Raw genomic sequence first — 17265 nt, 5'->3', positions numbered from 1 at the left:
TTATGTGACCCTGTCACAACTCCATCTCTCAAAATGCCTTTCCTAATCTGTGGCCTTTCTGTGTCTGCTTCTCGATTCTTTTCCTTCTCTTTTCCAATCTCCCTCCTTTGTCACTCTATAATTCTATCTCCCTTTTACCTGTTCTCCTTGCCCTCTTTTCTCTCCCATGCTTAAAATATTTTCACCTATTATATACTGCAAAATTATTATGCTTCTGTGCAAAGAGTATTTATGACTAAAAATGCTGGCTTATGGCTACGATGAATATCAGGGTTATATGTGATTTTTGTCTGCTTCTTAATAAACTCACATTGCTTGAATTATTTTTAAGTTACTTGAAAATAAAAATAGAAGGGCAAATGGGCTGGTGATATCTTTGTCTGTCTATCTCTCTGTCGTATGTACTTTGATAATCTGTATTTCTGTTTTCATAACCCTTTCTCTTTCTTTCTGCTTCTTTTCCTTTCCTTTTCCCAAAGACCACCATACTCAACTCCAACCAGCAGTCACTAAACATCTATTCCACTGATGTGCAGGTAAACCCACCTCACTTTCAAGAACAGACACCTCAATACCGTCAAGTAATATGCATGTTGCTGTGAATCTCACACACACACACACACACACGCACACACATATGCGGTTACACAGGCACACACAGAGACACAGTTGTACGAGTTGATCATGAATGTATTTATGTGTCTGTCTGTTCTGTAAGATAGAAACCGAGACCCAGTTAGATAATGATACGTCATCTAAAATATGTGGTGACTTACTGGGAAAATGGAGAGCTCCAAAATTTCAGGGAAGTGTTGTCTAATGACAAACAACCTCTGGATTCTTTTCCCTTTGAATCAGAATGGATATGGCAGAAAAGGAGCCTGGATATACTGGCTGCTGTGTTGTCAGGAAAGACGCAAGGCGTGTTCTTGTTGTTGAGAAATCCCTGGGCACTGAGCTGTCTCCTGACAACAGTGATTAGAACACAAACGGGCAACGCGAGGTGAGTGTTTTGTCCAGCTCAGTGCCTGAAGTCAGTTCTAATGAGGCCAAGTTCACAAGCCTGTTTGCCCTTTTTGTTTTGTTTTTCTTTTTAAAGTAACTTTGAAGACGAACTCAAGCAATTCGTGTTTGTTGAGAGACAGCAAAAACAGAACAAAAAAATCATATATAATCCCAATGTTCATCATAACCACAACAAACATTCTGAGTCATAAGTAATGGTTTAAATGAAAACATAGTTATGCTGTGTATACAGTAATCAAAAGGCTTTCGAACCCTTAGCATATCCAAGTACATTTACAGAACTTGGTATATATGTGGGAACAACAAACTCCAAAATGCCCTTGAATTCCTGGGCCTTACTTGGTGCTATTTTATAATCTGTTTCTCTCTTTCTTGTGTTCTGTGCCTACAAGACTAGTCTTTTCACAGCTTTAACAGTCTACACAGAAAGCTAGTTGTTTTTGTTTTATAATTAGTAGCAAATAAAACAGTAACTCTTTAAGAAGCAAGTACCTCATGGGAAGAGGAAGAGAAGTTGAGAAGGATGCTTCCAATCCCCCAAAATAAACGTTAGTGTCTGAGATGTCAGGGTCTCAGACTTCACTACAGAGTAAAAGAACTACAGTTGTAAAACATGGGGCCAGCAAGATGTCTCAGCAGGTCAAGATGCCCACTGTCAAACCTGATGACCCAAATCAATTCCTGAGTTCAACGGTACAAAGAGAAAACTGAGTCTTTTAAGTTGTCATCTGACCTACACATACTTACACATGTGTTCGTACACACTCTAATGTAATTAAATGATTAATGCAAAAAGACAGGCAATATTATAAGCACCATATTATAAACATCTATACTTATGTACTCTTGACACCAAAAATAATATTAACAAAACAACAATAATAATGGCTTTTGCCAGTTACAATCCATTTCAGCCCAGGTTATGTCCAGAAGGGAAGACAATTTGCTAGTATATACGGGATGACAGAAACACTACTTGAGGAGACTGTGCTGTCTCATGTGATCAACACGACCTTCTACCATGTTTAAGCACTAGAAGTTTCTATTAACAACCTGGCAAGATCTATGTGCATCGGCTCTTCATGGGAAAACATAGCACGTTAACAAAAACCACAGTCGTGCAAATAGGGTGGAGCATCGTGGACCCTAAAGATCAGTCCTGTGTGTCTATTGAACAGTGTTCAAACTGAATGATCCCAGCCATTTCCAAAGGATTTTTTTTCAAAATGCAAAGATTCCAGCATCTACTTCTTCCCTGGGAGTTCCAGAGTGAATCCCATGGGGACAGTCCTTAGGGAAATACTGATGGAGGCACCTGTCACTGAGTATGTGCTCACCCACTTAGAATCTCTCCATCATTTCAGCAAAAATGCACGTTAAAGCAAGCAGGCTGCAGAGATGTTTCTAAACCAGAGTGCTGCGCATGTCTAAAATAGCCTTTTAAAGCCCTTTAAAGACACTAATCAAGAGTCTGTAGTGGAATTGCTGAGAGAAAGCAGACTTTTCATGGGTAGCAGCACTCTTCCTTCAACACTCTGCATCGCATCGGCAAACATGCATGCAGGCCCTGGAGCATAAAAGATGGTACAGGATTTGGGGCCACTATAGCCCAGGTTATCCTATAAGGGACTGATGCCTATAGGCACCAAAACATTTTCTCCAGCCCATAACATGATGAGCTGGTTGTCTGATAACATGATTCTTATTAGCATTTCTTTAAAATAAAAGATATTATTCTCCACACTGTCACTCGTGGGTCATTAGCCTGTAGAGAGTAAGGAAAGAGCACATCCTACACATCTCTCAATACCACCAAGAGGCATGGCAGAGCCCAGAGGACTGGCATGGGTTGTTGCAGAGGTTAGAGATTTGATCATGCTGTATCCTGAAGCGATTGACTTTTCAGCAAAGCGTCATCTGTCAGTGACCTGAGAATGGAGTAAGGCCAAAGAGGGTGCCCCAAAATGTGTCATTTCTACCAAGAGTCTCCTTATAAATCCTTTTCCTTGACTTCTGGAGTTACCACTTTCAAAAATATCAAAAATAAGCCCCTACAAGAGGCAGCATGACTTAGCAATTACAGTTTTGAATTCAAAGACGGCAAAAGACAAAGCTTGTCTTGGATATTTCTCAGCTGGGCCACCTTGGAAGAGTTTTTTTGTTTTGTTTTGTTTGTTTTTTGTTTCCATTCTGGGGTAATCACAGATTTAGAGTGAAAACAGTGTCAACTAGTTTGCAAAGGCACCATGAGGACTGCATGACACAAAGTGATGGCCCATAACATGCTCTCAGTGAGCAGCTGCCCATTAACTTGATGACTATTTACATTAGCATGAGAGGTCTCTGGGCTGTCCATTAGTTTGTCTTCACTGGAGATAGAACACTGCTCCTAATAGTCAGTAAACTCACCAGCTTCTTCTCTCCTAGAAGCTATACATAGATAAAAAGAAAGTGATAACTGGTGACTCAGCCTAATTCGTGAGCAAGTAAGATCCATTAGCATCAATCCTCATTCCTTCACATTAACACTCTAGGTTCCCTTAGCTGGGGCCACCTTTGGTATTATTGTTAATTAGAACTTGGGTAAAGCAGTTAGGGAGAAGTGGTAACATATTCCACTCTTCTCTCTCCCACCCCAGCTACAGTAACCCCAGTCCTATGTAATGCTTTCTCTGTAGTGCTTTAGCAGTGGAATGTAGATTTCTCATAGGTGACTGTCAGGAAGTTCACTCCCAGAATGTCCCTTTATCTCCCCTTAAGATCACTATTTCAAGGTTCAAAGCATACAAAGAGCATGGCTTTCAATGAAGTCTCCTTCTCTGAAGCCAAACGCAAATAACCTAAATAGCTGAGCTCAGCTGAAGTTGAAGAGCTTAGAATTTTGGAGCCCCACGGCCACCACGCACACTTCCCAACACAATGGCTACAGGTGCACAGGCTTTGCCTACCCCTGAGGCCAGGATGTACCTATGTTCTAACACCTGTCTGGCAAGCACCGGGCAAGCAGTGCAGGGCTATACCAAGGGTCAGCTCCATAGTGCAGCCAAATGTTTCTGGTTTTCTCAGTACACAAAATGACGTGCTTAATAGCAAGGCCACAGTTTCCCTCTCTCAGAAATGTAGACTGAATTAGTCTTTCCCACCTCATAGAATTGTAGTACGCTGAGAATAAAAGTCAGATAACGGAAGTAATGCTCCGGTCTTTGAGAGCTGAAGCATTTTGTAAAGACAAAAACAGGCTGCAACTGACCTAAAGTGTGAAAGCAACACCCAGGAGTGCTATAGAAGCAGATACAATATCTTTAGGCACATGTAGAATTTCAGGAAGAAATACAAGTATTCATGTCCTTTCTTTGTTCCACACCTACACCTTAGAACAGGTTACTTTCCAATTATCAGTGTTGTACAATAAGATCCCATCTTTGTGCCATCGGTTATTGAACTAGTCAAAGAATCCCTGATGGGGATGTCCTGTGTTCTGCGAATATATGTTTCTCTTATTGGTTGATGAATGAATGCTGATTGGCCAGTAGCCAGGCAGGAAGTATAGGCAAGGTTACCAGACAAGGGATTCTGGGAAGGAAAACACTGAGAGTCAACAGGGAGATGCCATGTAGCTGCTGGAAAGGTAAGACACCTGGGAATTCTCCTGTAAGATAAGATCATGTGGAAACACATAGATTAACAGTTATGGGTTCATAATTAAGAGAGAGAGAGCCAGTGAGAGGCCTAAGTCATAGACCAAACAGTTTATAATTAATATAAGCCTCTGTGTATTTATTTGGGACTAATAGGCTATGGGATCAGGTGGGACAGAAACTTCATCTTCAAATCCCATTGGAGTAGAGTCTGAGCTCCCCAAGAACAGTCCTTGAGCTTGCATGGAACTGGCCTCACCTCACCCTGATGGTATCTATTCTCTGGCACCAACTTCAGACACAGCAGAGAGTTCTCTAGCACGTCTACAAGATGCAGTTTCGACACTCTCAATGTAGAACTTCAGGGAATACATTGAGATATACACTTAGACAAGACAAATCTTTCAACATACATGTAGTGACTCATGTAAGCTGACAGGTGGGAAGGGGCAAGTTAATTTATTCTCTGGGTGGTATAGCTGAGGATGTATTTGACTAAAACTCTAAACACTGGCAAATCATTTTGTGGAGGGGGGAGCATATATAGGGAAATATGTCAAAATAGAAATGAAGGAGTGATGACTCGAACTGAGATTTAGTGTTCAGATAACAGTCGCTGTGGATTTCATTGGCCTTTGCAGTTTCTGTTCACTTTCTAGCACGGAATTCACTCAAGATCACTGCAAGACTGATGTGCCACTCTTTTTTTCCATTACACTTTTAAGTCTCTTGTTAGTTTTTAAATTTCAACACAGGTTTTAATAAAGATAGGTAGATATCCTAGATATGGGTCATAATGTGCCCATCTCTTCTCAACCATTATTTATGCCATCAGTTAAGCTCAAAATGCCCTTGTCTCTCTCTAATTACTTGAATTTCCACGTATGGTATGGGAAGGTTCCCTTGAAGCATTCATGCTGCAGCAAAGCTTGAAGGCTTTCCCTCCAGGAGATATTCAGTCCACCTTTGAAATCCTACTGTGTGCAGCTTTTCCCCAGAGGACATAGGTCTCTCTCTCTCTCTCTCTCTCTCTCTCTCTCTCTCTCTCTCTCTCTCTCTCTCTCTCTCGTTCCATTCCACAGACATGCCAGTGAATGATGAGTATTTCAAGTTCAGTAAGTATTTGTAGAATTAAAAGCAAATAAAATTTGTATAAGGATCTCATCACAATGTTGATACATGTCAATCAGTCCTGTCATGTGAGTAGTCATTCTTCTCCTTAGTAAATTCTACCCTTTCATTAAAGCCCATGGATGTATAAAGAACTACTTTAAAAGGATGTGGATGGACTTCCTAGAATTTTAATCTACTCTAGAAAACACCCACTGAACATCTAAGAGGCTTTTACTTTCCAATTTTACCATTCCTCTGGCCTTCAATACGAAAATAACACATTATTATCACAAATATATGATTAAAACAAATCTAGTAAACCATAAGCTGTAAATCTATAAACACAGGTACATGATTCCTCAGAAACAGATTTACACATGGGTGTTGGGGGGAAGAGAGTCATGCGAAAGGAGATCTTTGTTTCCTTGGTGAGAGGTATAGGTCATTACGTCAGGTCTAAATATCAACCTCTCTACCTACACTTTACTTACATGTAGTGAGTGTCAGAGGCCTGCATGTCGCATGAAGCACGGAGTTAACCTTAAGGAATATGGCCATGTTCTGATTTATTCAAATCCTTGCAGAGGGTGAATTTGAGCACAAGACATTACATGACTGCAGAAAGTAAGCAGTTCTCTAATCTGTCATTCTCAGTTACCAGTAGAAAACTTCTTTTCACCTGGAGATGCATCACTTGTTGGGTACTTGCCAACACAAAGTACTTGACATACTTGACATGAAATCTTGAAGGAAAAAGAAAAACCAGAGAAGCCATACCACTCTAGTGTCTCAGATGAGGAGCCTAAGTCCCAAAAAACTCAAGTGACTTCTCGTGCCAATGTGCTGTGAATCAGGAGAGTTAACTGAGGAACTCAGATCCATCTGCTTCTAATCCCGCGGCCGTCTACGCTCCATCACACCACACACATCTCACCACACCACACCATACCACACCACACCATACCACACCACACCACACCACACCACATACATCCGCGCTCATTAAAAACATAAAGGACCCACCCAAGAAGTAAGAATGTCAGCTAAAAACTCCTTTTTCGCTTTATTTAAAAATAAAAAATGAGTCAGGCCAGAAGTGGGGGGGGGGGGAGCGGCACCCGTATCAAAACATCTTGCCAAATTACTGGTATCCTCTCTCTTTATAAGATCTGATGTGTCATTAAATAAGAAAAAAAAAAAGAAAGAATATATTCCCAAAGATAAGCACGGAGCTGAATGTTCTCAGTTACTCCCCTTGAGTCACCAGGTGCAGATTCTACCTCTCACAAAAGATGGAGAGGTGGGCGGACGAGAGAATAACTCCCTACTTGCGGTGACTTACGTGATGATAGACATAGAGGAAAGAACTTGCGTCTCCCCAAGGAGACAAAGCCTTCAGCCCAGGGGATGCCTGTCACCATCAGACACCAACGCAAAATGGGACTATGACTTGTGCAGAACCCAGAGGCTTGAGTGTTATGTCTACCTAAAAGTTCGTAAGGCAAGCTGTTTGGGGGGGGCAGGGGTGTCAGAGCAGGTGACTACAGATGTTCCATCCCTGCTCTATGCATTCATGGGTGATTTTCTCTTGGCAACCTTCACTCTTTCAGAGCCTAAGCTTCCTCATCTATGTAGGAACTTCTACTCAAGATGATTCGGTGAGGTGATGACTACAAGACACCTGCCATGCCCCAGTAGGAACTCAGGTTACTCAGTGAGGATGAGTAGAAATAGCAACTCTAGAAACCATTAAAGGAAAGTTGACCAAGCCATCATACTCTCTGATGAGTACAACATCAACATTCTCATGGTGGAAAATCTAAGTAAAAAGTTCTGTTAACAAATCACTTAACACTATTGCCAGTGAGTAAGAGCCTGGGTGATGGATTGAAATATTTAAATTAATTTTAGCATAAAAATATGAAAGGGAGATATTAACACTTGTCACCTACTTACCACCTACGATGGATTTCATAGATTAGCGAGTATAGCACTTTAAAATCCCTTGGGATGAAAGTATCAACACATAAAGCACCCTGAACACATATATAGACAAATACATTTTGTAACACTCTAAGGATTACGATACAAATTTAGATCAGGGCACAGCATGCCTGGAATGAGTAGGATAGGGACAATATGTTCTTGCTTATGACACCAAGCTTATGACAAATGATTCATACCCAGCACCTTTCATGCCAGAAGATCCCCCCAGGTGTTCCACCAACTCTAGCAACGGATTCCATCAAGGGAGAAGACTGCTCTGTGGAGGAAGTACATCACACCCACCGATGAGGCACAACAGTTTTGTCTCTACACAACTGTACAAGTCCAACAGCAGACAGGGCAAGAAAAAGAAGGCAAGGAGATGAGAGACCAGACCAGAGTTTTTCACCGGTTTGACGGGCAGCCTATAATGACCATGCATGTACTTCTTAAACTCCAGTGTTACTGTAACCAAAGACTCGTTTTTTTTTTAGCAACGGATTTTATCTAATGTGACACAGGCTTAGAGGTTGTGTTGCATGTATCCCTGAGAGTTGGAAGGTAGACCAGTGGGACAGTGGGGATATCTAAGTAGAAAAACATGGGAATTCCCTAACATTGTCTTCAGGTTTAAATAAGCAGATTCTTCACTCTGGAGAAAATTGAGAACGTGTCCAAAATATTTCAGTCATAGTGCCTATTTATGAGTCATTTGACATATATTTCTTAGAAAGTAATTGAGAAGTGTCCCCGACTTTAGATGGATCCCACACCCACAGCATGAACAACGCGACATGGTAAAACACTAATGAACTGGTCTGGAATTCAGGTCTCCCTCTATTCCATTGCACAATGTTGTCCAAAAGTGTCTTTCTGAATCTTTACAGAATATTTTAATGTTTCTATCTCTCAGGAGTCTGGTTCAGATAAGCAGGACTGTCTTTTTTTAATGGACCAGGTTAAACACTGTTTCTCTTTCTTCAGCATCTACACAAATATATAATATGACAGAAAGTATTTTTGTGAAATATTCACAGCAGAAGCTGGGAAGGAAGTGAAGGTAACTGGAATATGAGACTTCAGCGGGTCAAATCTCACTTGGTGGCTAACATAATTTGAGTGTTCAAACCTTTAAACACTCACTGTCTTCATTGTTTCCTATATTTTCTTTCATTCATCTTCCTGTCTAAGCCCTAACCCTAGTAAGTCCCACTCGACTCATATACATCTAAAAAAAAATTAAGAGCTGGCAGTGCTTGGCGCCATTTCTTAAATGGAGGTTAAAATTTGCCAAAGATCTACTCTCTTTCCAAGATCTTTTAAGAGATGAACTAAAGTAGAGGTCTAGTGGGTAAGTGATATTTTACAGCTTGCATTACATTAAAAGCCAGAAAGATTTTTAATCCAAAGTTTTATCTTTCTTTTGTCTTCCTAATTCAACAAGACCTCATACATTTGTTGTATTCAAAATCTCCTCCTAAAGCCAGAGCTATGAGTTGATCAGTTAAGGGAGACTGAGTTAATCAGTCTGCACAGGAAGCCTCTAGTTAAAATGAAAGGATCAACTTTAGTAGTTACGATCCAAAGAGACATGATAGTTAATGGAATGCACCAAGATAAGAGTGTCCAGAACTTGAGTAGAAAGAATTTCAGCTTTCGCGTTTTGATTAAAACCATTCCTGAGAGCCACCTGGAACAGCAGCCTCTGTCACTCTGTCACTAAGCCTGCACTGTAAAGAAACCCAGCCGCTGTCCTCAGTGCAGGATAGCTAGATTACTAAATGCAAGACACCATATATTTCAAAATCTTCTCAACTCTCATTAAAACACCAACGATGAGCACGGCTCAGTGATGTGGCACTTGTTGGCAAGGTTCCCGGCATGTGCAGCACAACAGAAAACATTTTCAAAGGTACCAGGTTGCATCGACTGTGCGCATTGTAGACACGGTCTCCATCATCCAATGGAAGCCGCAACTGAGACCCTCCCCCTTTATAAACCTTTAACTTTTTCTTCTCGGCTTCACAGCAGCCTAGAGAACTTCACATACTTTTAAATCGTCTTCAGTTATTACCATCAAAGCTGGTTCTTTACTATTTCAGAGCATTAAAGTTTCTACGCTTGGGTTAAACGGTGCAGCTTCCTCAGATTTCAAACATCTAGGCTTTTCTGAAAAATCGGAGGCTCCTGATAGAATCAGTGACTTGCACCCTAAATCTCCCAGGGCCTGAAATTTCTTCCCTGTCTTCATGAGGGACATTCAAATCTCTGTTTGAGCTCCTCTTTAGAGGAGGTCAGTCGGTGGGAAAACAGGGAGTTGTTGTCACCGAGTCTATCTATCTGATCTTCCCCAGGCTGACCATGCCAGAGAACAACTGCCCTTTCATGGGCCAGAAAAGCCCTAGCTCTCAAAACGCACTTGCTAATACTGTCGGAAGATGCTGGGAAGGCTCTGCACTGGAACTTGCATCCATTTGGTCCACAAACAGATAATAATACTAAAGGGCACCTTATATCGCAATGCAGTTCGCATCTCTTGGGCAGAATAAGGGGCCATGCGTCCTGCGTAAGAATAAAATAAAAAAGCCCACGCACGCGACTTCTCCATGGACTCCATAAGTCTATGCAGGTAAAGAAAAGTCCTTTAAGGGAATTTCAATGGGGTTGGATATTTAACCCTTTCAGCTCTGTATTAAAACTACTTTAACACGCCCCCGCACCCGGTTCTTGGTCTCCAGTTCCACCCAACAGTGCCACTGAAGAAATAAAAAAGATCTGCCTGTTCAGTTCCAGTTTGAACCTTGTGATTTGGAGAAAATTCTGACGGTGGGGGTGGGAGGGCTCCCTAGTAGGCACCATTAACTCCTGAGGGAGACCAGCTGTGCAGCATCCCCCCAAGTCCAGAAACCTCTTTCCCCAAATTCTCCATCAGATCTCACAGTGGACTGTAACCCTTTCGTTCTGTCATCCCTTTGCCCACAGTTCCATCCTACTCACGCTGCTGTTGTGGCCAGACCAGTGGACCATAGCTTGGTTGTGTGCCGAGTCTCCAGTCAGTGCAAACGTTGTGCTGGTCAGTCTCAGCTCCTCCATCCGGAAGCGGGTGGCTTTGTCCGGGTCCCGCTCGCCAGTCCCAGGCCCCTGGGGCCCTCCATCCCTTAGCATGCCCCGGCGGCTGCGACTCGCACCCTCCCCGGGTTCCGTCTTCTCAGGATCCGCTCCACTCCGTCTCTTTCGGCCAGAGCGTGCAGCGGTCGCCACTGACACCCTGCTGCCCCCAGCTCGCTCCAGAGACAGCGCCCGGTCCCCGGGGGCCACTGCGAACAGGGGTCTCAAGAGGAGGGGCGGGGGCGTGGCAGGAGCTCGACCCAGCGGTCCCGGGTGAGGGAAACCTCTTGGGGTCAGGGCCCAGCTTGGGGTCGAGCTGGGGGGCTGCGAGGGGCAGCAGGAGCGGCTGCTGCAGACGCCGGGGGTTAAGAGCACCAGAAGCCCCGTGCCCGCCAGGAGCGCGCTCAGCCGGGTCGGGGAGCCGCCGCCGGCGCCAACTTTTCCCATCTCGGGAGCAGAGAGGAGCGGAGAGGGGGTCCCGGAGCGAAGGCAGGCGGCGGCGCGGGGCTCCGGGCTGACGGCGGCAGGGTGTTCTCTCAGGACTTCAACTCCATCCAAGTTGGGCCGCGGCGGGGCGCGCAGAGGCGGCGCCAGGCAGGTGGCTGCCGCTCGCCCAGGCTGGGCTTGTGCGGAGCGCGCGGGTCGGGATGGAGCTGCGAGCCGCCGCCGCGCGGGGGTGGAGCCGAACTGAAGTCACAGGCGGAGCGGGCGCCGCGCGCTGGCTGGCGACGCGGGAGGGAGGGAGGGCGGGAGCTGCCAGGGCTCCGGGCTCTGCGTCCCGCCGCCGAGCGGCTCTGCGCACTGGCCTGAGGGCACCGGCTCTGCTGACAACGACCCTCCCCTAGGTCCGCGGAGTCCGGGCAAGCCACCCGCGCATCCGTCCCCTGGGGGCGGCTAACCCCAGGCTCCCGGAACTGGCGCTGTAACGGGTTTTCTAATCCCGTTTTCTTTTCTTTTTCTTTTTTTCCTGGTCTTTTCCAGTTTATGAGATAAGAATGTGTAGGCTCTTGTTCTTTCCTTTCCCCCTCCTAAAACTGGGTGAGTTGGCAGAGCTCCTGTGTCCTGGCTTGCAGGAAGATCCCAGAAAGCAGCAGAGAGCGATGTAATTAACTGGTGTGTGTGTGTGTGTGTGTGTGTGTGTGTGTGTGTGTGTGTGTGTGTGTGTGTGTGTGTGTGTGTGTTTATTTCCTTCTCAGTCCATGCGTGTATACATATTGCAGTATATATAGTTGGGAAGATTCTCTTTTCCTCTCTGATTCTTCCTAAACTCCTTTTCTGGCCTCCTTGAAATACTCTGGGTCGTTGGATATAGTTGCACTTAACAACACATTTTTAAAGTTCAAGTTCCCAAGTGTTTTATAGCTATATATCCGTTTTCGAAGAGGGAGACAAAACTTGAAAGAAGTGACCTGTTTGCCATTTTATTCTTGGTGCGTGGCAACAGTGCACTGAAACTTGGGGAACTAGAGATGATTGACTGAGTGAGTGTGAGTTGTGAGCTTGTTACACAACTGTATATCCAACAAATATAGGAAAGGCTTTGTTTGTATGCATCTGGTGTCGCCGGTGTCCAGCCTAGGGCTGCTAACACGTGCGCTGGGATCCACCTGAGCAAGTCAGTGCTTGATGGTGTTTGCTGTGGGACCTCAGACAAATGAGCTTCCTACCTGTTAAATGAAGTGGTTCGTTAGATGACCTTTAAAATCCTTTCTGAGCCTTAAAGTCTGTAATTCTATGATTATAATATCAGTCTACCACAAATCCCCTGATACTGTTCAGAAGCTCAGGTAAGAATTTATAGTAGGTGAGAGGGCTTTGAAAATTACAAAGAGTTTCTCAGAAGCCAAGCCCTTTCAAATTGATAGTTAGTTCTAAGGTTTGAAATGCCTTGGAATCTCTTAACCATTTTCATGTACCAGAATACATCCTCTTAAGCACACAAGAGCTATGAAATTATTGAATGTATATGGATGGATTGATAAATGTAATAAAATGTTATAACATTATAAATGTTACAAAAAGATGTTATAAAATAGTGCTAATTCATTTTTGTTGTTTCACGCTTAGAATCAACATATTTCCCTATAGAATTATAAGTTTGTAAAGAACCCCGCTTGAAAGTGATACACGGTGATAATTAATCTTCAGTTAATGAAAACTTCCTAATGACGCTCCAGAGGACAACTTTTATGATAAAAATTCATTCCAGAGAGATGCCACATAATTCTGGCTCTGACAGCTCATGCCTGTAATCCCATCCTGGGAGACTGAGCCAGGATGAACTCCACTGAGTAAAGGCTAGAATAGGGACACATCACAGCTACACATGTGTCTCAGCCACAATGTGGGACCTTGTGTCAAAAAAAAAACCCCCAAATAAACTAAGAGTTCTAAATTGTTTTTAAGACCAAAACAGCAAGGGAGTAAGTTTACAGTTATTGCTTATATCAGAAACCACCTAAACATGTTCCCTTGTTATTAAAAGACAGAATTCTTAAAAAAAAAAACACCACAACTATACAAATTCAGACCCCACAGAAAGAGAAACACATTCTGTCAGGTTGTAGCCTCCATGGAAAGGCTAGATCCAGGAATCCTCTCTTCTCGCCAGACTTCCAGTCCACTCTGCCAAAACCCTGAAGGTCTTGTTTCTCCCCTCAGAAAGATTTGTAGAGCAAGGCAGGGTTATCTTTTGCTTAATGTTTTCTTTCCGTACTCTGTTAGCCTCCTTTCCAACCTGAATAAATGTACGAGTTCCTCCAGGAAAGGAACATTCAGATGAAAGAATCAGAACCCAATAAATTCCCATCCAAAAGAGAGTACTGGAAAAAAAGCAAAATGGAGAAGAGGAAATTGATTAGAGTTTTCTGGCCTTAAATATTGCTTCATTAAAATTTTAGTTTTAAAATAGATTTCTTCCTGCAAGCATTAAAAATGGTGCAAGTGGGGTGGAATTTTCTTCCTATCACATACACCATTCATCTTTTCCTCAAACATGTGCTAAGATGATTCCCACATGTGTGGGGCTTATATCTAATTCTATCAATGGGGAAGCTGAGGATTGCCCTGATTTTAAGATAGCCTGTGCTACATAATGAGTTCTAGGGCAGTCTGGGATGTGGAGTGAAATTGTGTCTCAGAGTAAAAAAAAAAAATCCCAAACGAGACATCATTGTGGACAGGCAAAAGTTTTAAGGCCAACTCCCATTATCCATTGGGATAAAAATCACACAAATGTGGATGAATTTTGCCCCAGATGATATTGTATTTATGTATGTGTGAGTTCATTTTATATCCCAAATGACCTCTATCAACAAGCAGTAGGAGACGTACCAGAATTTCCTAAATCATGTATTCCTATCGTTAAAAGTTCATAACAACAGTTGAGCTGTTGTTATGCTTCACACTATGTTCCGTTCACCAGTGGGGTGTAAGTTATGATGGTTTTACAGTCGTTGCAACATTTTTGTGTATATGCTTGTGGGTATGCCTGCCACAGTGTGAGTGCGGAGTTCAGAGGACCAGTGTGGAGAATGGGTTCCTTCCTTCCCCCATGCCACATTTGGTCTGAAGCTGTTGCCCTCAGGTTACCCACCCCAGTGGTTGCCTATGTGCAGAGCCATCTCACAGACCCCAATAGGTATTACTGTTGTGGTATTGTGAAAATGTTATTAGAAAACTAATGTCACAGGCCTGAGGAGATTATGCATTGATGATTCCTATGAATGGGCTTTTAATTTTGCACATGAAAGGAATGCCACTGCTGTCTAGTCTATATCACCATCAAATGTTCCATCAGGAGTAGTGTCTTGGCCTCTACTCCTGTGTCAGTCTCTTATTAGTGACTTGTCCGTGTGATTTAATCCCGTGTTTGTTTTCTTTGTTTGCTAGTAACACCCCTCAAAAAGTTATATGAGGGTAAGATGATAGCAGCCTTATTAATCTGCTGTTTCCCCCAGTGGTTCAGTAAGAGCTCAGTAAATAACAACTGCCTAGCTCTGTAGAAACACTGCCCACATCTCACCTAGCAGGAAACACTGTCAATCAGATGCACCCTCTGTGTAAGTCCCTGTGCTCCAGCCTTTAAGTGTACCAACTTATAAGGTTCCTTGGTGAACTTTCTCTCAGCTAAATATTACCATTTTCTCCACTTTGCAAATGATTTCATACAACTACCATGTAGGGTTACATTGTCATTTAGTGCCCAAGGCAAGGCTTCTGCATAACCATGCCTCTTAGAACTCTCTCTACTCTAAATTCAGCTAGCAGACAACACTTAGTGACTTTCTATGGATGAGACACTCAGTGAATCTTACTTTCAGGAACATTGAACAAGCAATGCTGTAAAAAGTAAGGGGCTGTTTTGTGTAGGGACAGGGGGCAAGTATATCAGTAGTCCATACACACTTACCTTTGTTTGGTATGTGCGAGGAGGTTATGCTAAGCAAGGTGGAATATTCATCACTGCCATAATGCAAACAGTACAGTTAACTAATACTTTGGTTTTTTTGATTGTTTGTTTGTATTTGAGGTAAGGTCTCACCATCCAGAGCATGCTGGCCTCAACCTTGTTATCCTCCTCCTTCAGTCTGCCATCTATGGCATTATAGGCAGGTGCTACTATGCCCAGCTTTCAGGTCAACTCTTATATTCTTTAGTCTGTCTTACATTGCTCCTTTTCTGATGGATTCCCTGACTTCTGCTTGCATTAAATCATATTATATGCTTCTTCACCAGGACGATGTCTATTAATAGCTTTCAAATACTTGGCTCCCCTGGGATGCCATTGAGACAAGGTGTTTTGCATTTCAGTTTATGTCATGAAGAACCACATAGGAAAACCAGGTAGAACAATATGCAGGCTGTTTCCATATCCTGCCAAGGGAATGATGGGAACAGTTTAAGATGCCCTTTAAAGTACTTTCATATGTCCCATCCAAGAACTAACCAGGCCTGACCCTGCTTAGCTTCTTTGATCAGACAAGATCGTGGTGTTCAGGGTGGCATAATGTTATCATAGAGCTTTCATCCAGTGTTACGAGAAGCTTTTCCTTGCTAGCCGCTTTGGTTTATCCCCCACCAGCCGCCTGGGCTCTGCCGCGCGAGCCTGTTTCTAGATCCGCATGAGTCCCAAATAAACACACAGGAAGCTATATTCATTATGAAGCTGTTGGCCTTGCTTGTTTCTAACTGGCTAGCTCTGACTTAAGTAATTACCCCATAATTGTTAATCTAAGTATGTCTCTTACCGGAGAGGTTTCCAGGCTTCCTACCCCAATGGCGGTTACATCTCGAACCCTGTGTTTCTCCTACCCAGAGTCCTCCTGGACTCCTAGCCCCACCTATCTAGATTCCTATTGGCCAGACAGTGCTTTATTAGCATAAGACTTCCCCAACAATCCAGTAGCTGATGGAAGCAGAAGCACAGATTCGCAACCAAGCAACGAGCCGAACTCCTGGAATCCAGTTTTAGAGAGGGAGGAGTGAGGATCAAAGGGGTCAAGACCATGCTGAGGAAAGGCACAGAAACAGTTGACCTGAGCAAGTGGGAGCTCACAGGACCTCAGTCTGACAGCTAGGGAACCTGCATAAGACCAAACCAGGTGTTGGTTGGGGGCCCTGGGTAGTCTATGGGGCCTCTGGCAATGGAATCAATATTTATCCCTAGTGCACGAATGAGCTTTGGGAGCCCATTCCCTATGGAGGGATACTATCTTAGCTGAATTACACAGGGAAGGGCCTAGGATCTGCCCCAAATAATGTGACAGACTTTGATGATCCCCCATGGGAGGCCTCACCCTCCCTGAGGATTAGATGGAGGTTGGGATGGGGAGATGGTGGGGGGAAAGGGAGGATGGGAGGGAGAGGGAACAGGAATTGGTATGCAAAATAAGATTGTTTTTAATTTAAACAAAAATTAATTTTTAAAAAGATAAATACTGGGCACAGTTTGAATCCATACACTGTGTTTTAGCACAAGTATTTAAACCTTCATATTTGGAAAACCTGGGCTTAGGCTATCTACCTGACACATACGGATGTTATGAAAACCAGCTTATCTTTGTATAACTCACAGAATGAATCCTACTGCTTTGCATTTATGTGAGTTCAGTCTCTCCAGACCTATAAACCATGTTTTCTTCTCGTTCAATAAATCTTGCAGCAGCTCCAGAAGATAGGTAGGGGGCAGGTTTTGTCTGCATCTTACAGAATAAATATACATTTATCCAAGGTCATGGAGTTAGAGACAAACTTAACGGAGAATCTTATTATCTTCTTCCCCATTCAGTTCTATTCTGTCACATCCAGTTGGTGCATACATGAATTAAAATCCCACATTATTTTTATTTGGCCATCAGGCATAGCTTACACAATCATTTCAAGCTTCAAAGAC

At 43.3% G+C, this 17265-nt stretch overlaps 1 protein-coding gene across 7 annotated transcripts in view; it reads right to left on the bottom strand.

Annotated features, from left to right (window-relative positions):
• The window catches only part of Sorcs1 (sortilin related VPS10 domain containing receptor 1), a 520023-nt gene extending 508505 nt beyond the window's left edge, over window positions 1-11518 (bottom strand). For 5 of the 7 annotated variants that reach the window (XM_005063473.4, XM_040743137.1, XM_040743115.1 and 2 more), the window contains exon 1: window positions 10761-11446. In XM_005063473.4, coding sequence (XP_005063530.1) covers window positions 10761-11318 — 558 coding nt within the window. In that variant the 5' untranslated portion in view covers window positions 11319-11446. Of the gene's footprint in view, window positions 1-10760 lie in introns of all 7 variants that reach the window. The other 2 variants (XM_040743123.1, XM_005063476.4) reach the window with 1 other exon arrangement.
• Window positions 11519-17265: the final 5747 nt, after the last annotated feature.

This window comes from Mesocricetus auratus, unplaced genomic scaffold, assembly GCF_017639785.1.
Source record: "Mesocricetus auratus isolate SY011 unplaced genomic scaffold, BCM_Maur_2.0 Super-Scaffold_4256, whole genome shotgun sequence".
Taxonomy (NCBI): domain Eukaryota; kingdom Metazoa; phylum Chordata; class Mammalia; order Rodentia; family Cricetidae; genus Mesocricetus; species Mesocricetus auratus.
The sequence above is the reverse complement of the archived record's forward strand: the minus strand, read 5'-3'. Positions and strand labels throughout refer to the sequence as shown.